The sequence below is a fragment of the Hyla sarda genome, chromosome 4 (genome assembly GCF_029499605.1).
Source record: "Hyla sarda isolate aHylSar1 chromosome 4, aHylSar1.hap1, whole genome shotgun sequence".
In the NCBI taxonomy this organism is placed as follows: domain Eukaryota; kingdom Metazoa; phylum Chordata; class Amphibia; order Anura; family Hylidae; genus Hyla; species Hyla sarda.
The window spans coordinates 101,875,581-101,898,841 of NC_079192.1; the positions used below are offsets into that span (position 1 = coordinate 101,875,581).

Genomic DNA, 23,261 nt, shown 5'->3' on the forward strand with positions numbered 1-23,261 from the left:
TTCCTCTTCTCCGTGCTTCGGGCCCGGCCCCGGAGTAGTGATGTTGCCTTGACAATGACGCACAGGGAGGTGAGTACAAAACAAAAGGGGGGGGCTGGATGATGACGAAGGCCGCAGTGGTCTTCAACCTGCGGACCTCCAGAGGTTTCAAAACTACAACACCCAGCATGCCCGGACAGCCGATGGCTGTCCGGGCATGCTGGGAGTTGTAGTTTTGCAACATCTGGAGGTCCGCAGGTTGAAGACCACGGGCTGTGACAGGCGGTGATGATGAAGGGGGGGATGACGACAGGGGTCCGGATGATTACATGGGGGGATTATGTATTTCCCACCTTAGGCTTTTAGTCGAGTCAATAACTTTTCCTGGGTTTTTGGGGTAAAATAAGGGGCCTCGGCTTATATTCGGGTCGGCTTATACTCGAGTATACACGGTAGATTTCTGAGGAATAATAGAAAATGATCAATATCACCCATTAGAGCTAAAGCTAAAGACTAAACCTAATGTAATATATTTCATGTATCAATAAGTGTAAAGTACAATTCTTGTCTGTCCTGACTTAGGCCAGAATTTCAGGCCTGCTCACTGGATTCCAGGCAGTGTGTCCTCCTGTGCTCCCAGAATCAGCTATTTTTGGCTAAAGTATTGCGCTCTTAGTGGGCAGTTTGCCATGTGCATTCAAGACGATACACAAGTCAGTTGTATTTCTCACCTCCTCTCACAGCTGGGAATATTTGGGGGCTAGGATTGCCTTAGTAGTGTGAGATCACTTAGCAGGACGCCATGCTGGGATGACAAGATACTACACCTATTAATACAGAAGTGTAGTGCATCCCCATGATTCTCCCTCATCTGTTCATGTAGATATAATGCCACATTCATTCTTTAGATTGCCCTGTTCACAAGGGATCCAAACGCATAAGAAAATTTGTCAAAATAAAAGCAACACAAAGATCTAAGGAAAAACGAATCTGGGAGTCAGGAATGTGTCATCATTTACTTTCATCTAATAAAATAACAAAACAGTTTGACATTAGTTACAAAAACAATCAGAATTCAGCTTTTTTTTTTTTCTTTCCAAATCAGTCCGGCTCTGTTCTGCTGTGTGACCAGTGCAGCAGAATCCCATTGAAATCAATGAGACTCTACTGCTGCGGTATGCCTGTGTGAAATATGCTGACTTCCGCACAGACATTCTGCCATGTGAACATAGCCTTAATATGTACAGACACATATGCCCAGAACCGAGGATCTTTTTTTTTCCTCAGGCAAAGGTGCTTAGTGCCTACAGATAAAAGGTTTCATAGCTCTCATAATATGTAAAGTAGCTCTCCTGCAGAAGGGAAAGAGCATGGCCTCTAGTGCCACCTATTGGCGGTAACATTCCTGTAAGACAATGCTGTGCCTGACAGGTCCCTGGGGCCTCATAAAGCAGACTGTTCTCCTGAGCTTTCTGCAGTGCCACAGAGAGGTGCAGGCTTTGATTGGTTTTACAGTCACAGGGAGTTGTTACAGTCACGCTTACTGGCTCGATATTGCCACCTATTGGAAGTCAATGCTCAGCAACTTAATGTGACTGTATAAACTTCAGATAAATGTTACACTGGTTACAATCTAACATAAAATATATTCATAGACCAGTGTTTCTCAACCATGGTGCCTCCAGCTGTTGCAAAACTACTACACCGAAGGCCGTCCGGGCATGCTGGGAGTACAGTGATCCCTCAATTTACAATGGCCTCAACATAAAATATTTACAACATACAATGGTCTTTTCTGAACCATTGTAACTTGAAACCAGACTCAACATACAATGCTACAGACAGTCCAGATCTGTGAAATGTGTCAATGACTTAAAGGACTGACCAATAGAGAATGGGCATTTCACAGGTAAAACCCCTGTAGTACATGCACTGAATTCCTGTCTGGTAGCGCCTCCCTACAATAGAGGGTGGTATTACATGTTCTGTACTACTCTTTACCTGTGCCACGGTTAGCTGCTCCTTTGGACACCAGATAAGGAGGCTCCATTTTTACATTTGATGACACCCAACTCTATACCTCTTCCTCCAACATCACCCCGGCACTCCTACAGAATACCAGTGACTGTCTCTCTGCCGTCTCAGACATCATGTCCTCTTTATATCTGAAACTAAATCTTTCTAACACAGAACTTCTTGTCTTTTCTCTATCAACTGATACTGTACCTAACCCTGACATTTCCATCTCGGTATGTGGTACTACCATAACTCCCGGGCAGCAGGTTCGCTGTCTTGGAGTTATACTTGACTCTGATCTGTCTTTCACTCCCCATATTCAGTCTCTTTCAAGTTCTTGTCACCTGCATCTCAAAAACATTTCAAGAATCAGCCTGTTTCTCACTACTGAAACTGCTAAAACTCTCATTATTGCTTTGATTCACTCCCGCCTCGACTCTTTACTAATAGGCCTTCCTTTCTCCAAACTCTCTCCTCTCCAGTCCTTCCTTAATGCCGCAGCCAGACTCATCTTCCTCTCCAGCCATTACACTAAGGCCTCCTCCCGGTGTCAGTCACTACACTGGTTACCAATCCTCAGTCTCACACACAAAGTTCTCCACAATGCTGCACCTCCCTACATCTCCTCTCTCATCTCCGTCTACCATCCAACACGTTCTCTCCGATCTGCTAATGATCTCACACTAACATCTTCTATAATCCGAACTTCTCACTCCCGTCTCCAAGACTTCACTCGTGCTGCAACGGTTCTCTGGAATGCTAGCCCTCAATACCTCAGACTCAACAACAACATCCATAGTTTCAAACGTGGCCTAAAAACACATCTCTTCAGACAGGCCTATAACAGTCTCTAATTGGCCTCAACATATCCTCAACATATCCCCAACATATCCTCAACATATCCCCAACATATCCCCAACATATCCCCAACATATCCTCAACATATCCCCAACATATCCCCAACATATCCCTAACATATCCTTAACATATCCCCAACATATCCCCAACATATCCCCAACATATCCCCAACATATCCTCAACATATCCTCAACATATCCTCAACATATCCCCAACATATCCTCAACATATCCCCAACATATCCCCAACATATCCCTAACATATCCTTAACATATCCCCAACATATCCCCAACATATCCCCAACATATCCTCAACATATCCTCAACATATCCTCAACATATCCCCAACATATCCCCAACATATCCTCAATATATCCCCACACCTCTTGTTTGAAAAGTTATTGTGTAATTTTATGTCTCATACTTGTCTTTGTTTGTACCCAATAATTGTAAGCGCTGCGGAATCTGTAGGTGCTATATAAATAAACATGTCCCACATCAATATAGACCAAACTATAGAGGGTTAGGCCGGTCTATTGTGCGCATAATTTATCAAAAGTCGCACGGCTCTTGATAAATTCTGCGCACGGACTTCGGGATCTATGCTTTAGACTGTATTTAACCCGATAACGACCACGGACGAGTATAGACGTCCAGGTTGGCGGGCATTCCCGCACCTGGACGTCTATGCTCGTCCATTATTCTCGTGGGTGCTGCCCAGTGCACCCACGAGATCGCAGCAGGGACTCGGCTGTATCACACAGCCGGGACCCTGCTGCACTGCCAGGACCGAAGTAAACTTCGGTCCCGGCAGATTTAACCCTTACAGCCGCGGTCGGAAGTGACCGCGGGCTGTAAGTGTTATGACAGAGGGAGGGAGCTCCCTCTGTCACTCCTGCAGCACTCCGCATCGCGATCGCGGGGTGCTGTGTGTGTCCGCGGCTGGCCGGGGCCTGCCGCACTGCCGGGAGTGAAGTTCACTTCACTCCCGGCAGTTTAACCCTTACAGCCGTGGTCAGAAGTGACCGTGCACTGTAAGGAGTTCTGACAGAGGGAGGGGGCTCCCTCTGTCTCCTCTGCAGCACCCCGCAGCGCGATCGCGGGGTGCTGCTGCATACCTGGGCAGCCGGGGTCCTACAAAGACCCCCAGGTCTGCCCTGGGTATTGCCTGTAGGACGTGCCAGAGGCACGTCCTAATATGCTGCCTGCTAGTGAAAACTGGAAGGCAGCATATAACTGCAATGCTTTGGAATACTAAGTATTCCAAAGCATTAAAAAGTGTAAAAATAAATAAATAAATAAAATAAAAGTGTAAAAATAAATAAAAATGTAATAAAAGTGTAAAAAAATAAATAAAAATAACTAAATAAATAAAAAAAAACAATATATATATATATATATATATATATAATATATATATATATATATATATATATATATATATTAAAAATACATTTATTAAATGAATCTAATTTAAAAAAATGCATAATGTGTAGGATCGCATTGGCGGACATCCCCCATTGGCGGACATCCCCAGCATGTAATATGCTGCGGATGTCCACCATGTGATCCTACACATTATGCAGCAGTCACGGTAATGAGCTCCCTGCTGCGGCTGGGTAGCTTTGTGTGTCCACTCATAGCGGCGGATTTCCCGCCAGCAGTCATGAGCGGACACACTGAGCTACCCAGCCGCAGCAGTGATAGATATATTCGCCATGAGCGAGTGCTTATTCCCACAACATGGCGGATATATCCATCAGGAGCCTTAACTGTCACAGACAGACGCGTTATACTGCCAGCCGACCAAGGACCAATCAGAGAGGTCCCTGGTGCAGCCAATAACTTGTAGGGGTGCAGTATATAAATGGGGTCACTTGTGGGGGTGGGGGTACTGTTCTGCCCTGAAAGCCAAATGGCGCTCCTCTCCTTCTGAGTCCTACCACGCGGCCAAGGAACCATATATGGCCAAAGCGGGGGTATTTCCGAACATGGGACAAGCAGCTAAATAAAATATAGGGTGCATTTCTTTCAATATCAGAAGTGATGTACAAAAAATATGCCCCCCAAATGATGCATTTGTGAAAAATTGCAAATTTCGAATTTTTAACACTGACTTTGTAATAATTCCTGCCAAAAAACTATGGTGTTAAAATACTCACTGTACCCCCTAGCGAATACCTTGAGGGGTGTAGTTTTTAAAATGGGGTCATTTGGGGGGGGGGTGTTCCTATGTTCTACTACCTTTTAATTTCTGCAAACCTTGCATAGCACACAAAAAAAAGATGTACTTTTCAAATTTTCAAAATTTCAAGTTAAATTGTTAGGCTTCTAACGAAATTTAAAATGTTAATTAAAAACAAAAAAATGATGTCAAAATAAAGTAGACATCTGAAAGTATAAGTTTCATAAACTATTTGGTCAGTATGTATAAATATATGCAACCAATTAGTGTTAAAATAGCAAAAAATCGTAATTTTTTGTAAAAATGTCATGATTTTTTGCATTGTAAAAAAAAAACTACAAATGATATCGGCTTACTTTTACTATGTACATGAAGGACAACTTGTGACAAAAAAACAATGTCAGAATTATCGTGATTGGCAAAACGTTACCAGAGTTATTCTCTAATAAAGACAGACATCCCCGATTTGAAAAAACAGGCCTGGTCTTTCAGGGGCGTACAGGTTTATTTGTATTGGTCCTTAAGGGGTTAAACCTGCTCCAGCATGGTCTGACATTTCGGCGTACTTTCAGCCCATGTGACTTGTCGATGAAAAGTCGCTTTTGATAAATTCAGCACCAATGCATTTTTCCATCTAAAATAGACTAGAATGCATCATGTTTCAAAAATCCTCTAAAGCAAAAGTCGCGAATAAGTCGCACATATTTAGACTGCGACTTTCTGTGCGACAATTTTAGACAGAAAAAAACTGTCTAAATCCTTTGATAAATCTCCCCCTGTGTGTTCTGTACAGGACCCTGAAGAAGCTCCTGTCCTCTACATAGACAGTGATTACAGCTCCCAGCAGATCTTTATTACTTTTATATGGAAGGATTTGCTTTATATGTATTAGTTATCTACTTAATTTTCTTTAATCCTCACTTTTTCCAATTTTTGGATGACATTTTGGTGCCTTCAGAAACAATTCCCATTGTTCCATAGAGTTATGCATGGCCCAGATTTATCAAACTGTGTGAGAGAAAAAGGGGAGGGATTTTCCCACAGCAGCCAATCACAGTTCAGCTTTCACTTTACCTCAGCTCGTTACCTGAGCTGTGATCAGTTGCTATGGGAAAATCACTCCACTTTTTCTCTCACACAGTTTGATAAATCTGGGCCTAATGGTCTCGACATATAATGGTTTCAACATACAATGGTCATCCTGGAACCGATTAATATTGTAACTAGAGATGAGCGAACTTACAGTAAATTCGATTCGCCACGAACTTCTCGGCTCGGCAGTTGATGGCTTTTCCTGCATAAATTAGTTCAGCTTTCAGGTGCTCCGGTGGGCTGGAAAAGGTGGATACATTCCTAGGAGACTCTTTCCTAGGACTGTATCCACCTTTTCCAGCCCACCGGAGCACCGGAAAGCTGATCTAATTTATGCAGGAAAAGTCAGCAACCGCCGAGCCGAGAAGTTCGTGACAAATCAAATTTACTGTAAGTTCGCTCATCTCTAATTGTAACTTGAGGGACCACTGTAGTCGTTTTGCAACAGCTGGAGGCACCCTGGTTGGGAAACACTGTCATAGACATAAGTGGCACTGCAGGATGTAAAAGCATCGGTAGGAGCCCCAATTTCCTATTATGATTTTGGGCTGTAAAGTAGGATTAAACAAAAGTGAGTATATAAATGTTACACTGGTAACAAAGTAACGTAAAATATATTGACAGACCAGTGTTTCTCCACCATGGTGTCTCTAGCTGTTGCCAAACTATTACTCCCAGCCTGCCCGGACAGCCTTCGGCTGTCCGGGCAGGCTGGGAGTAATAGTTTGGCAACAGCTAGAGACGCCATGGTTCAGAAACACTGGTCTATGAATGTATTTTACATTAGTTTGTTACCAGTTTAATGTTTATATAGTTACTTTTGTTGGATCCTACTCAACAGCCCCAAATCATACTTGGAGCCCTGGAAAATTGGCTAAGACAGAGAAATCGTGTTGGGAGTAGTAGTTTTGCAACAGCTGTAGGCACCATGATTGAGAAACACTGGTCTATGAAAATATTTTACATTAGATTGTTACCAGTGTAACCTATATATTCACTTTTGTTGGATCCTACTCCACAGCCCCAAATCATACTTGGAACCCTAGGACATTGGCTCTAACAGGGAAATCATGCTGGGAGTAGTAGTTTAGCAAAAGCTAGAGGAAGCACTATGAATGTATTTTACTTTAGATTGTTACCAATGTAACCTTTATCTGGAGTTTATATGGGCACCTTTGTTGAATCCTGTTGAGAGTAGTAGTTCTGCAACAGTTGGAGGCACCCTGGTTGGGAAAGACTTTACACATCTAACTGCTGGGGTCCAATCTTGCAGATTGTCATGCGACTTTCTATATACCTTCAGCCATAGGATGTCCGGGCATGCTGGGAGTAGTAGTTCTGCAACAGTTAGAGGCATGCTGGTTGGGAAAGACTACACATCTAACTGCTGGAGTCCAATCCTGTAGATTGTAATGTGACTTTCTATGTACCTTCTCTCAGGATATCCCCCAATGGGAACAGAGTAGTGTGAATTCCACAGTTCTGCACCTTTCCTACCCTGAGCTGTAATATCATTAAAGGGGTACTCTGGTGAAAACCTTTTTTCTTTTAAATCAACTGGTGGCAGAAAGTTAAACATATTTGTAAATTACTTCTATTAAAAAATCTTAATCCTTCCTGTACTTATTAGCTGCTGAACACTACAGAGGAAATTATTTTCTTTTTGGAATGCTCTCTGATGACATCATGAGCACAGTTCTCTCAGCTGATGTTATTATAATAACACTTTATTTATTGTTGTCCTTAGTGGGTTTTGAACCCAAGTCCCCAGCACTATAAGGCAGCAATGCTAACCACTGAGCCACCCTTAGCATATATCTGCACAGTTGCTAAAATGGACAGAGATGTCAGCAGAGAGCACTGTGCTCGTGATGTCATCAGTGTTCCAAAAAGAAAGGAATTTCCTCTGTAGCATTCAGCAGCTAATAAGTACTGGAAGGATTAAGATTTTTTAACCTCTTCAGGACACAGGGCGTATGGATACGCCCTGCATTCCGAGTCCTTAAGGACCGAAGGCGTATCCATACGCCCGTGGGAAATCCGGTCCCCACCGCTAGCCGGTTGGGGACCGGAGCCGGACGCCTGCTGAAATCATTCAGCAGGCACCCTGGCACATCGCCCAGGGGGATCCTGAGTGAAAGTAAATCAATCTTTACTGTGGCAACCACTAGGGGGGCCAAACTGCAGTGCCCAGAGAGCCAAAGGCTGTCTGGGCATGCTGGGAGTTGTAGTTCTGTAACATCTGTCCCTTCAGATTTAGCAATTTTCATGACATTTTTGAAAATTGCTGCTCTACTTTGAAGCCCTCTAATTTTTTCAAAAAGCAAAAGTATGTCCATTTTATGATGCCAACATAAAGTGGACATATTGTATTTGTGAAGAAAAATAAAATTTATTTGGAATATCCATTTTCCTTACAATTAGAGAGCTTCAAAGTTAGAAAAATGCAAAATTTTCATGAAATTTTGGGATTTTTCACCAAAAAAGGATGCAATTAACGCCGAAAATTTACCACCAAAATAAAGTAGAATATGTCACAAAAAACAATCTCAGAATCAGAATATTCGGTAAAAGCATTTTCGCGTTATTAATTCGTAAAGTGACGGTGGTCAGAATTGCGAAAAAGGGCTCAGTCCTTAAGGTGAAAAAGGGCTGCATCCTTAAGGGGTTAATAGAAGTAATTTACAAATATGTTTAACTTTCTGCCACCAATTGATTTAAAAGAAAAAAGGTTTTCACCGGAGTACCCCTTTAAGGCTGGGTTCACACCACGTTTTTGCAATATTGTTCCCGTATACGTTTTCAATTTGAATACTGTACGGAACCGTATTGAAAACCGTATGCATTGACTCTCCATTTGTATGCCAAAAGATGCATCAGGTTGTGTCCGTTTTGCATCCTGTGTGGTTTTGTCAGTTTTTTTCCCATACCCAAAACTGTAGCCTACCACGGTTTTTGGTCCAGGTGGAAAACCGTATTGAAACGTACACTTTTTTTTTTTTTTTTAACATAGGAGTCAATGGGAACCGTACAGAACCGTATGCGCATACGCTTCCATCCGGATTTCACCATACGGTTTTTGACTTAGCAAATTTTTTTTTCTTGGAATTTCAATCAAACAAGTGAAACTTTATTCATAATTGGATAAAAAGTTAAAACATACATTTTTTATTAAAAAAAAACGGATGCAACCGGACATAATTTTTCAAAGCGCATACGGATTAAAATTTGTACACATGTTTTGATACAGTTTAGTCAGGTTTTGAGGAATCCTTTTTTTTTTTCCTTAATCAAAAACCTGATACCTATTGTACAAATGCAAAAATGTTGTGTGAACCCAGCATTACAGATGTTTCGGGGGGGAACAGTCCAGGCATCATCCACTGCTCCCTGCAAAAACCTCACACCTGCCCGAGCATCTCCTCTTCTCACAGCTCGCGCTCCCCCTAGCGTCCATGTGTGGGTACTGCCACTCAACCACGTGTACTGCAGCAGAGCCCTCCCCCTGCTGTCTCCGTCTCCCAATACCTGAGCTGACAATCGCCGTCCCCGGTCCTCGCCGAGCAGCGATTGGTTCTCCCCGTGCCCGGCGGGCGGGTCGTGGAGATCCAGTTCTGTTTGTCTGCTCTGGTAATTGCTTTTCCAAAGGTGGAAGACCTGCAAATACCGGGCATTTCACTGCATCGTCTCCACTGCACCGGGCAAGGGGGTATGGGCTGCACTGCACACCCCCGGCACTACTGTAACTTGCACTGCATTGTATATTAGGTGACTACTGCTCCTATTGCATTCCTGGATTACGTACTGTACTTCACTTGTAGTGGACTCTACATGTCTATTGCACTGCACTACAAGTCACACACCAACTAGTGATCTACTACTGTCTGGGGCTTGGCAGCAGGACCTGGGCACCTTGGCATCCGCAGACTCTATATTTTGCAGGGACAGATCCATAGACAAGTTGGCAGGATCCTTAGGATGCTGTTTCTCAGCTTCTTGTACCTTTTGATTGCGCCAGGTAAGGAGGATATGTTACTGTTATTTGTTTACTGTTACTATTATTTATTTACTATTACATTGTTTATACTATTTATAACCTGTTAATTGAAATATTCTGCCACATTGTATACTCTGGTCTCCAACATCAGTCCCTGTCATGGGGAAAGGAGGGGGGTCGCCATCTGATTTCCCTGCCTAGGGCTGTAGAGTAGGATTCAACAAAGGTGCCTTTATAAACTCCAGATAAAGGGTACATTAGTGTTATGTAAAATACATTGATAGACCAGTGTTTCCCCTAGCTTGTGCAAAACTACTACCCCCAGCATGATTTCCCTATTATAGCCAATTTCTAAGTGTGATTTGGGGCTGTGGAGTAGGATCCAACAAAAGGGAATATATAGGTTACACTGGTAACAATCTAATGTAAATTATAGTCATAGACCTGTGTTTCCCAACCATCGTGCCTCCAGCTGTTGCAAAACTACTACTCCCAACACGATTTCTCTGTCTTAGCCAATTTTCCAGGGCTCCAAGTATGATTTGGGGCTGTTGAGTAGGATCCAACCAAAGTAATTACATAAATGTTTAACTGGTAACAATCTAATGTAAAAAAAATATATTGATAGACCCCTGTTTCTGAACCATGGTACCTACAGCTGTTGCATAACTACTACTCCCAACACGATTTCCCTGTCTTAGCCAATTTTCTAGGGCTCCAAGTATGATTTGGGGCTGTTGAGTAGGATCAAACAAAAGTAACTATATAAACATTAAACTGGTAATAATCTAATGTAAAATATATTGATATACCAGTGTTTCTGAACCATTGTGCCTCTAGTTGTTGCAAAACTACTACTCCCGGCATGCCCGGACAGCCTTTGGCTGTCCGGGTATGCTGGAAGTAGTAGTTTTGCAACAGCTGGAGGCACCTGGTTGGGAAAAACTGTCATAGACATAAGTGCCACTGCAGAATATTAGGTGTAAAATATTCACTACCTATCTGTATGTTACCAGGACCAACAGAAAATCACAGAACACCAGATAGTAATTCCTGAATGACCTGAATCCCCTTTACTCTGTGGGCCTCTTCTGGCAGCTAACAGGTTAACGTCACTTTGGCAGCGCAGGCGCGTTGAATATTCCCCAAATTCTGGCTTGACGCAGTCCTCCCTCTTCCAGGCATCCTGTCTGTTTGTACTGCTGGACCTTCCAGGTCCCTGCTTTGCAGCCAGAGGCTGGAGACTGCCACACATGCACTAGACTTGGGAGTAGAGAAGAACACATCTGAACTGGTTCTGTGAACCACTGTCAGTCTCCAGTAAATGATAGGAATGTTTCTAAGAGACTGTAGGCTAAAAAAGGTAAAAGTGGACGGACAGTACAGTACGGTACATAGAAGCGTGAATATTGGCGCAGTTTGCAGGTCTGATGCAGAATAGTGCCTCACTAATTGAAGGGCAATTTTCTTATTAGGGTGACGTATTGGTTTCTTTACAATACGGTGCACATAGCTGGCAGGCTAGACGCTTGGTGGCGGCATCGTATATGGCTTGTGCGGTATTCTGTCACGTGATCTAATGTATACAATAACAGAAAGTTAGACTTATAAACAGTGCCCTGACTTGTGCCCCAGTTACGTAAAGCGGTGGAGGCTTGGTTCAGGGAACTGGTTGCAGGTGTCTACTATGTCTCTTCTTCTCTTGTGGCTAAAGGATCTCATGCCCTATCTAAGTGCAGGCAGTTCTTGAGTGCTGTCCAGGGTATCGCACATTCCTTTATTTTACAGGTGTAGCAAGTATTACAGTATAATATCTACCCTTGAACAGCAGAAGATCCAGCACTATTTCTCTGCAGCTTTATTGAAAACACGGCACACAGGTAGAACCAGCCAAAACTCAGACGCGTTTCGAGCGCATCCGCTCGAAACGCGTCTGAGTTTTGGCTGGTTTTACCTGTGTGCCGTGTTTTCAATAAAGCTGCAGAGAAATAGTGCTGGATCTTCTGCTGTTCATTTTTGTTGCTGGTGTTGGCTGGACACCGATCCGGGCACATTACAGGGGATTGGAGAGCTGGTGTTTCCACGTGGACTTTGCTAATATCTACCCTTATCTCACTGGCACTGACTGTTGTGTATAGCCACCTAGTATTGATTTTCTTAGCATGGCTTGTGTTAGTCCAAAGAAAAAAAAAATGAACGACCCGAAACCGACTCGTGACAGTTCTGAGTGTTTTGACAGCCAATACGGTGCTGACACCTTGCCCACCTTCACGAAGAGTTAAACCTTTCTTTGGAATGCGGATTAAACGTTTTTTTCCCAATTACTTCCAGGCAGGGAACCTGACAATTACAGAGAGAATGAAATAAGAATTGATGCCGCTACAGTGGTCCATGTTCACTAAACTGCGCTACTTGACGTGTGATCCAATTTGCATCCAGATATTGTATTTTTGTATTCCAGGGTCCTGTAACATGATGCGACTTAGTAGGTGCAACTTTATAAAGTAGCAGCTGACGTCAAACCGGAGCCCCTCAGACTTAGCCCAGATATCACTGTACCTCTTGCTTTGCGTGCGCTATGAGTATGGAGAGGGGGGGAGGAGAGAGCTGTGTGAAGAGGCCCTTTATATTTTCATAGCTGATGTTTCAACCTGAGCTGATCCTGGCAGGGTCCCCCTTGCTGAACATCATAGTTTCCGTTCATTAAGAGCTGGAGTCCAGCTAGGAGCTGAGCGCTAGGTTCTGCTGCCTGTAGCACAGCTGATTCTGCAGAGGAGCCTTGGCTTCATTGACCATTCTAAGCAGAGGTGCATAGTGGGTCAGCTAAGGATCTCTGGTCTGAATAATACTGATAGACCTAGCTTTATATGTGCGCTGCTGTATAACTGAAGTAATACAATATTATTCAGATATAAACTAGGCTTAAAAACTAATTAAAATTCTCTGGATAGAAAACATTAGTCCCCAGACCCCTTTTGCCAATGCAACATAATAACTCGTTGCACTGGCTCCAATGTAGAGGCTTTTTCTAGTAAGGTCTATAAGTTCCAAAGACTGTAATAAAGCCACCACTTTCTCTCTATAAGTGGGATTTCCACATGTGAGACCCTTTGCCCATTGGGCATAAATGTATTTGATGGGAAAACCATTTTGAACCGTGTAACTTTTCTACATGCATATAATATAATGGCGATCTGAGATATTGTAACATAGGCAGCATTGTAACCTGTTAAAGGGGTACTCCGGTGAAAACCTTTTTTCTTTTAAATCAACTGGTGGCAGAAAGTTAAACATATTTGTAAATTACTTCTATTAAAAAATCGTAATCCTTCCAGTACTTATTAGCTGCTGAATGCTACAGAGGAAATTCCTTTCTTTTTGGAACACTGATGACATCACGAGCACAGTGCTCTCTGCTGACATCTCTGTCCATTTTAGCAAGCATGCATGCATACATAGCAGATCCCACTAAGGACAGCAATAAATAAAGTGTTATTATTATTATTATAATAACGTCAGCAGAGAGAACTGTGCTCGTGATGTCATCAGAGAGCATTCCAAAAAGAAAAGAATTTCCTCTGTAGTATTCAGCAGCTAATAAGAACAGGAAGGATTAAGCTTTTTTAATAGAAGTAATTTACAAATCTGTTTAACTTTCTGGCACCAGTTGATTTAAAAGAAAAAAGGTTTTCACCGGAGTACCCCTTTTAGCCAGTGTTTCCCAACAAGTGTGCCTCCAGCTGTGGCCAAACTACAACTCCCAGCATGCACCGGACAGCCTTCGGCTGTCCGGGCATGCTGGGAGTTGTAGTTTGGCCACAGCTGGAGGCACCCTAGTTGGGAAACACTGTGATAAGCTATGGTGTTAACACATCTGTCTGAATCATCAAAATCACATTTTGTTTTTTTAGCTGGATCATCTGACCCAGAAGTTGAAGTTGTAATTCCACAGTTAATATGGTCTGGGCAGACCCCTCTACCACTGAGAGGAGAGGAGTCAATCTTCACTCACATCCGAAAGCCACGCTCTCTTCCCAGAGATACAGCAACCCATCCAGATAACATGTATATACATCTGCCTGCATTTGGCAGGGACCTTCATTTGCACCTGCAGAAGGTCCATGATTTCCTGGCTGCAGGCTTTGTGCTGGAGGAAAGGACAGAACTCGGAGACAGAATCCAAACCAAAATTCCAAAGGAAGAGCTTTGTTTCTATGTTGGAGAAGTCCTCAACTACAACATGTCTATTGCATCAGTCAGCACATGTTCAGGACTGGTGTGTACCCATTACTTATTATATGCAAATGCTTTCATTCATTATCCCACGCCATGTCTTCTGTATACTTCTCAACAATAGAGAAACAGAACATGGCCGCACATACACAACTTGTACTATGATCTAATGACTTCTCGGCATCATTTCAAAAACTACCCGGTAGTTATTGTACATTTTGATCAAAACCTGCAAGCCCACGTCACGCCACGTCAAGGCCAGAGTGGGTCTCCAAACTAACAACCTGTTAGTTTTTGAAATAATGCTGAGAAGCCATTAGATCATAATACAAGTTGTGGATGTGCGCCCATGTTCTGTTCCTCTATTGTTGAGTCCTATTGTATTCTTGCATTGTGTATTGCAATGCTGAGTTCTGACTATGTTGTGTACACAAAAATTGCTGCAGAAGGCATAGTAACTGGCTTTGATGGCTTTGACGACTCTACTAGCATTCTGGTCATTGCCATATTTTCAGGAACCAACCTGACCTGATCTCAGACATGGTATACGTCATTGAAGGGCCTGAGGGAAGTCTTCAACCAAAATGTGCTTTTTCAATGGTAGGCTGGAAAGATAGTTTAAAGGAGTTTTACTTTCAGCCTAGTATTTTATTAAAGTCAAAATGGTGTGTTTCCAACAGGGGTCCTGACAGAGCCCAAAGATGGGTTTGCTTGGTCACATTCCCAATGTAGCTGTTCAGTCTTCATGGAGGTGACAAATGTACCACCCCTTCTGGCCTGCACAAGGTATAACACGCTGCATCCGTTTTATAATCCAGGGTTCTGATATTTGTACAGTGTAGAATGCCCTTAAAGAAATTGTTCAGAATTATTTAAAGCAGACCTGTTTTATTTGGGTATAAAGTACTGTGTAGGCCTTTTGATCCTGAATCCGTTAATATCTCTTTTTAGCAGATTGACCCCTCCAGCACAGAAATATCAGGGTTTAAAGCATTTGCAAATCAGGCATTGGAGACTGGGTGTTCCCCCCCCCCCCAACAACAATTCGGCCCCTTCACCAGTTAGTCCCTCCCCTCTGTGTGCTGGTCATCTCCTATATGTTTTTGGGACACCCAGTGGACTCCAGAGCCTGATTTGCATATCTTTTTGATCTCTGATATCTGTGCTGGAGGGGTCAATTAGCTAATAAGAGGTGTGTCCGGCTTTGCATCGCAAAATCAACTGTTTACAAGAAGTTCGGGAGCCTGACTTGCGGTTCTAAGCTGATCACCATAATGACTTCTATGTGAAAGTGGGTTCTCTAATGAGACGGCCCCTTTAAGTGTAGGATCTACTTTATATATTGTATTAGAAAATGTCATAAATACAAGACATTTGTACATTGAACTCTGTGTGCATTCCTTATTCATAGATCTATATGCATTAGAAACTGAAAATATCCAATTCTGTTATTATTTATTAAGAAAAAGGAGAGAAATTAATGGATTAGTTAGGTTTACAAAATGGATGGACTATTCTTAGTATCAATACTTAGGTTTGGGTCTGACTCTTGGCACCCCTAGCTGAGTAGGTAATAAAGAAGCTGTAGTGCCATGTCCTCATCAAGAAGCTGATTGTCAGGGGTGCTGAGGGATCTGACTGATCGGATATTGATGATAAATATAAGGTTACGCATTTAGGCTGTGGCAACAAAATGTATAATTATGTGCTAAATAATAAAACACCAGGTAAAACTGCCACTGAAAAGGACAAGGTGATAGGTGGACAGTAACTCCACTTTAGTGACCAGTGCCAGGCAGCTGCTGCCAAGGCTAGTAAAATCATTGGATTCATCAAAATAGGCATAGAAGCCCAAGATAAGACCATAGCTTTGGAGAGGGTACAGCGGACAGGTAATCAAGGCACCTGTATATAAAAAGGACATAGCAAAACTGGAGAGGGTGCAGAGGAGGGGAGATCAAGGTGATGAAGTAGTTGGAGTTTTTAAATGAAATCTGTCAGCTGCAATTTACATTCCAAATTGCAGACACTGGTAAATGCTGTTAGTACAAGGAGACACACAGTACCTTTCATAAATCTGCCTGTACTTCCATTACATGAAAAAAAATATTATTCTGTTTTTCCAAGTGACAACGATGTTTTTTTTAAGCCCCTGAAGTACTGAGGGCTGGAACACCCCCTCGCTCCTCCTCCCATCACTGTCCTTGCTTGATTGACAGGCAGTTGGAAGCCAAGTCCTGTTTGCAGGTGCTAGATTTGAAAACTTTGCTCAGCTTCCAGCTGACTGTGAATAAAGCAGGGATACGGATGGGAGGGGGAGCGAGGAGGCCTTCCAGCCCTCAGCACTTTAGGAGCTTTTGAACACCTTTGACACTTGGCATCGAAAAATAAAAGTTGGCCATCAAGGCTATAATGTACAAATGTATGAATGGACAGTACAGAGATATTTTTAGTATCTTATTATACCTAGGCTGGTAACCATGACAAGGGGGCATCCTCTGCATGTAGAGGAAAGAAGGTTTTACTATCAGAACAGACAGGGATTCTTTACTGCAAGAGCAGTGAGACTATGGAACTCCCTGCCACATGATGTTGTACTGGTTGATTTATTGATCAAGCTCATCAGGGGTTTGGAAGACTTTCTTGAAAAATACATTTTCACAAGTTATGGTTCTCAGATATCATAAGATGGGACGCTGATCCAGTAATTAATTCTGATTGCCAGATTTGGAGTTGGGAAGGATTTTTTTTTTCATTAATATGAGGCAATTGGCATCTGCCTCAAAAGGTTTTTGCCTTCCTATGAATGACACTAGGGTTATAGCTTGAACTTAACAAACAAATGGCAAATGGGCCTTTGGACCAGAGCACAGTAGTGACTACTACTTCTACATGTCCTGTAGCCACAATCCTGGTTATGTTGGCAACATCATTTTATATGTCGAATGCCCACAGATTGGCATGGGAGTAATTGGAGAGCTGACAAGAGCCAAGCTATTCCCTTCTGCTCTGTGGCTCATTTTACATTTGTAGAACCTCTAAGATGTTTTAGACTCTGGTCACTTGATAGAAAACCTATCATAGCTATTCTTGACTGTCTGATTGCAAGCACCAGTACTTTTCAGCCACCTAGTTGCCTATCTACAGCCATTTCTGCATTTTCAAAGGACAAATGGGGAGATTTATGAAAACCTGTCCAGACGAAAAGTTGCTGAGTTGCCCATAACAAACAATCAGATAACTTCTTTCATTTTTCAGAGGCCTCTTCAAATATGAAATAAGTTATCTGATTGGTTGCTATGGGCAACTCAGCAACTTTTCCTCTAGACAGGTTTTGATAAATCTCCCCAATAGTTCTTTTTCCAGTTTCCTTCCCTTGAGAATTCTTTTTATTGTCCCGTATGTACTTAGATTTGGTGCCAAAGGTGCTAAAGAACAGATTATAGAGAAAGGAGGGGAACTGTATATAATAAATACATAAGAAAACACTGAGATACAGTAATAACTAGTGATAATAACCTGGAATGTTAAGAAAACCAATCATTATAAAGAAATTCCCAATCCTGATACCTTGATTGTTCCGTAGACTACAGATCTGCTGTTTATTTCATGTTGGTATTCATGTTGGAACCAACAAGCATGTTAATGTGATATGTTTATGTTTCATTTAGGAGTGGTTTGGCTGCCTGGTTTGACAGCTGTCAGTGTGAATTGTCCGATTGCTCCAGAGCTACATTCCTAGCTGTCTCTCTCTCCATTCCTTTGCTTGGATCTATGATAAGGAGGCTTTTTCTACTTTTTAATTGCAGATCCTACAATTCCTGTAGAAAACAGGCAACGTTTTATTATAAAGTTTTCCCTTTTGTACCTGCAGTTACAGTTCCTGTAAAGTTTGTTTATACTGATATGTTTATTATTTAATTCATTATTAGATAGAATACTTAGTATGACAGTTATGAGAATAAGTGATAAGTGTGATAAGTTCTGACAGCGTTTGAGCCTGACCTTTCAGAAGTGCTAAATCATTTCATTGGAACCTGTTATGTGAAAACCAACATCAATAGGGCAAAATGAGCTTAGCACATTGATTTACAAAGCATTCAGAAAGTCTTCAGACCCTTTCAGTTTCCCCCATTATTCTGCCCCTAGACATTTTCACCCCATGTAAAGGACAGGAGATAAGATGTCTGATCACGGGGGTCCCGCCGCTGGGGACCCTTGTGAACTCAGCTGCGGCACCCCAGACATCCGGTGCACAGAGCATACTTCGCTCTGTGCCGGATGACTGGCGATGCAGGGCAGGGGCTCGTGACGTCACAGTCACGGCTAAGCCCCCTCAATGCAAGTCTATGAGAGGTGGCGTGACGGCCATCACGCCCCCTCCAATAGACTCGCATTGAGGGGGCGTGGTCGTGACGTCACGAGTGAGGCGTGGCAGTGACGTCACAAGCCTCCAGCGCTGGACCCTACGCTCTAAACAAACGCCGGGTGCAGCGGGGAGATCGTGGGGGTCCCCAGCTGCAGAACCCCTGCGATCAGACATCTTTGGATAGGGGATAAGATGTCGAAGGGCGGCGTACCCCTTTAATACCCCATAATGATAAAGTGAAAACAGAACTTTACAAATCTTTGCTTATTTACTGAAATGGAAAAAAATAAAATCTTGCAATGACATAAGTATTGGGACCATTTACTCGATACTTGAAGCAACTTTGCAGCGAATACAGGCTCCAGTGTTTTTCGGTATGATGCCACAAGGTAAGCTACTCCTGTATTGTCTTGGCTGTGTGCTTAGGGTCATTATTATCTTGTTGGGCGATGAACCTTCACCCGGTCTAAGGTCCAGAGCATTCTGGATCAGGTTTTTATTAAGACTATGACTGTATTTTGCTTCATTGAGTGTTTCCTCAACCCTGACCAGTCTTTCTTTCCTAGTATTTGAAAAACACCTCCACAGTAGAGATGAGCGAAGTTACAGTAATTCGATTCGTCACGAACCTCGCAGCTCGGCAGTTGCTGACTTTAGCCTGCATAAATTAGTTCAGTTTTCTGGTGCTCCGGTGGGCTGGAAAAGGTGGTTACAGTCCTAGGAAACTCTCCTAGGACTGTATCCATCTTTTCCAGCCCACCAGAGCACCTGAAAGCTGAACTAATGTATGCAGGCTAAAGTCAGCAACCGACGAGCCGTGAGGTTCGTGATGAATCAAATTACTGTAACTTCGCTCATCTCTACTCCACAGCATGATGCTGCCACCACCATGCTTTACTGTAGTAATGGTATTGGGCAGGTGATAAGCAGTGCTTGGATTCCTTTAGACAAGATGCTTAGAATTGAGGCCAAAAACGTTAATCTTGGTTTCATCAGACCACAGAATCTTGTTTCTCACAGTCTGAGAGTACTTTGGTACTTTTTGAAAACTCAAGGTGGAGTTTATGTGTCTTTTACTAGGGAGGCTTCTTTCTGGCCTCTCTGCCACAAAGCCCAGTTTGGTGAATTGCTGCAGTGATGGATAACTATCTAGAAGTTTCTCCTATCTGCTCACATGGGGGAGATTTATCAAAACCTGTCCTATTTAAGAAACTAACCCACATAAAGTTGCTGAGTTGCCCATAGCAACCAATCAGATCACTTCTTTCAGTTTTTCAGAGGCCTTTTCAAAAGTGAAAGAAGCGATCTGATTGGTTGCTATGGGCAACTCAGCAACTTTTCCTCTGGACAGGTTTTGATAAATCTCGCCCATGATCTTTAAAGCTCAGCTAGAGTTGTTGGTCACCTCTGTTACCAAGGCCCTTCTCCTCCGATTGCATAGTGTGTTGGGGCGGCCCGCTCTTGAAAGAGTCTTGGTTTTTCCAAACTTATTTTATTTAAGAATTATGGAGGCCACCGTGCTCCTAGAACTGTCAGTGCAGCAGAAATGTTTGGTACCCTTCTTTAGATGTGTGTTTCCCCACAATGTTGTCCCTGAGCTTTACAGGCAGTTCTTTCCTCCTCATGTCTTATATAGATAGGGCTGTGTCTTTCCATATTGACTGCAATCAAGGTGTAGAAACATCTCAGATGATCAAGGTAAATGGGATGCCCCAGAGCTAAATTTGCATGTGTCATAGCAAAGGGTCTGAATACATTTCTGTCCATGAAAATTTTGCACGTGCAGATAGAAGGGGAGAACTTGAATAAAAATTACAAACAGCCCGAGGACTTTTGAAATATATTGTAGATTTTGTAGTAAAAGAATCAGCCGCACAAGTAGTTTATTCATTTATACCTCTGCTTATTTTAGACTTAGGAGTCCTGTGAGCTTTCATTCCATGATAAGACCGCCCACTGGACTCCTAAGCTCAGAATGAGCAGAGGTTTAACTGTATAAAGAACTAGTTATACTAAATCTTTTGCATTAAATACATATATTAATCTGCTCAGCTCCCTCTTCTCTATAATATGCTAACTGTTTTAACATGATGGGTTCTCTTTAAATTTAGTGCAGAATTGTATTTAACGAATATATAAAGGGAATACAACTAAAGGAAAAATGTATTTTATCCTTCCTCAGCATTGCACAAGAGTGGTACTTCTTAGTAATAGATCTCCTGGGTAATGGAGTGCAGTGTCTGGAAAACTAATGGAAGTGGAATATTCTCTAGGTGGCCAGTGTCAAGCCATTTTGCAGTGTAGTAATGATTGAACTTAACCATGTGCTGTTATTCTTGGCTGAGTTGAAAGAAAGTTATCTTTTAGAGGCTTCTTTCCACAGGAAAATGAAACAATCGATGCATGTGTGAGAAAAGTTTGTTCTCTAATATATGTTAATGACCTGTTTTACTATCCATGTTCTCAAACACATTCAAGGACTGATTTTCCAGTTTAAGAAACTAACCCACATATACTGCATATCCATCAAGTGGTGCAGCTAGCCCCTACTTTAAAGGCAATGTTAGCAAGATTTGAACTGCCCAGGACTTCTTAACAATAGGGTGGCTCTTGTATTCATAGAAGACCACCTCATCGAGAAGACCACTCGCTTATCCGACCAGATTTCCTGCGACAGAGTTTCAGTTCCACCAAATATGCATTCTGGATACCCTTTAGTGAGGACCATCACCTAGAAGGCAACTCTTCAATACAATTTTGAGTGGCAATTCCAAAGAGGTTTCCACTATATATGGATGCATTTCTGTAGAAAAAAAATTCTGGCTACTAAAAAGAATTAAACTTTTTTTCTGTAAAGGATCCATCACCAATGAGAGGTCCCCTAGTAGTTGGTGAGGCACCGCTGGCAGCTTTGACTAAAATGACTATAAGGTGTAAAGTCCTTATCCAGGAGGGAACAGTCTCTGGCTTATAGAAAACAATTAATTTTGTACTTATTTTAATGTTATAGAATTTAGGAGACAGATGAAGGGTAGACTGGGCAATAAAAAATTAATGGACTAATACAATAGATGGTGAGGCCCAGGCATCCCCTTGTTCTATCTTGATCCATCTGGTGAGGCTCAGGCACCACTTTGGTCTGTTGGATCAAGAAAGATACCATAGAAAAAGTTTGAGAAGCCCTGTCAGCATTAGACTATGGTATAATTTACTGATCACTGGCTTCCCAGTAGTCTGATAAAATGGTCACTTCTCGCTCTTTGTTCTAGGATTAGACCCCCCCCCCCCATCAGATATTTTTTTGAACCACTTATATAACACTTATAATAACAACTTATACTCCATATGAAGCCAATGTTTTATTTGGAACCCAACCCTCGGCAATGTTTGTTAATAGTTTCCGCCGGATTTATAGTATTTCTCCCGTCTTACAACTTAACATTGCATGGGATTATGGTTGCTGCTATTAGTATATTAACATGTACTCTTGTACGCAACGTCTGAGCCATCTGAGGGCGCTGTAAACATATCTTTCTGTACTATTTCTGAGCGCTTGGCTACAACACAATTGGACTTCTGTTTATCTCCACACCTCATCCTGGAATGAATTACTTTGGTTCTGTGAAGCATTGTAAAGTGGAAGTTTTCCTAGACAGCAGAGTGATTTGTTCCGTCCTGATATTTTACCTCTCTTATTCATCCACACCCTGTTACCAGGTCAGCCGAACAGGAATAGACACAAGGACTCTAGATAAATATCTGATGTAGGTCGATTTCTGTGCTTCAAGGGTAATATTTTTACAGTAAATCCCGTGTGTTGTTCTTGGCAGGAGTTGTGTGACTAGGAGAAGCCTCTCCTGAGCTCCAGGCTCTTGGTGATTCTCTCCTTTGCTGCAGTTTGCAGGTTTTCGAGGGATCCTTAGTAACTTCACTCTTGTGAACCACAGTACATTCTTAACAGAAGAGGGAAGCAGCATGGATGTATGCCTGTCAAAGCTGGAAATGTATTTAAAGGGGTATTCCGGCTTTATACATCTTATCCTCTATCTAAAAGATAGGGGATTAGATGTATGATCGCAGGGGACCCACCCCTGGGGACCCCCGCCATCTCGGTGCAGCCCCCATCATGCCCCCTCACATAGACATGAATGGAGGGGGCGTGGTGTGACGTCACAAGGGGGCGTGGCCGTGATGTAAAGGAGGCAGCGCCTGGCACAGAATTCTGGGGGCTTCACCAAGATTGCGGGAGTCCCCAGCGGCGGGACCCCTGCGATCATACATCTTATCCCCTATCCTTTGCATAGGGGATAAGTTGTATAAAGCCAGAATACCACTTTAAACTTAAGTGTGTATATTCAGATTGATGACCCTTCATCACAAAAAAAATATGTAGATGGAAAAAAGGCCTAGTTGAAAATATACAAAGTATCTCTTCCTTACCTCTTTGAGGTATTATACCTTCAAATTAATGTTTCATCCATAAAGAGCCTGAAAACATGATTGGGGATTGTATGCCAAGCCAGAATCTCTCAC

At 42.5% G+C, this 23,261-nt stretch overlaps 1 protein-coding gene across 5 annotated transcripts in view; it reads left to right on the top strand.

The window, feature by feature from the left end:
- The first annotated feature begins 6,513 nt into the window (after window positions 1-6,513).
- Window positions 6,514-23,261, top strand: part of ADAMTS17 (ADAM metallopeptidase with thrombospondin type 1 motif 17) — a 250,758-nt gene continuing 234,010 nt past the window's right edge. For 3 of the 5 annotated variants that reach the window (XM_056571808.1, XM_056571809.1, XM_056571812.1), the window contains exons 1-2: window positions 9,495-10,147; window positions 14,038-14,402. In XM_056571808.1, coding sequence (XP_056427783.1) covers window positions 10,108-10,147; window positions 14,038-14,402 — 405 coding nt within the window. In that variant the 5' untranslated portion in view covers window positions 9,495-10,107. Of the gene's footprint in view, window positions 6,645-9,494; window positions 10,148-14,037; window positions 14,403-20,104; window positions 20,427-23,261 lie in introns of those variants that run through there. The other 2 variants (XM_056571810.1, XM_056571811.1) reach the window with 2 other exon arrangements.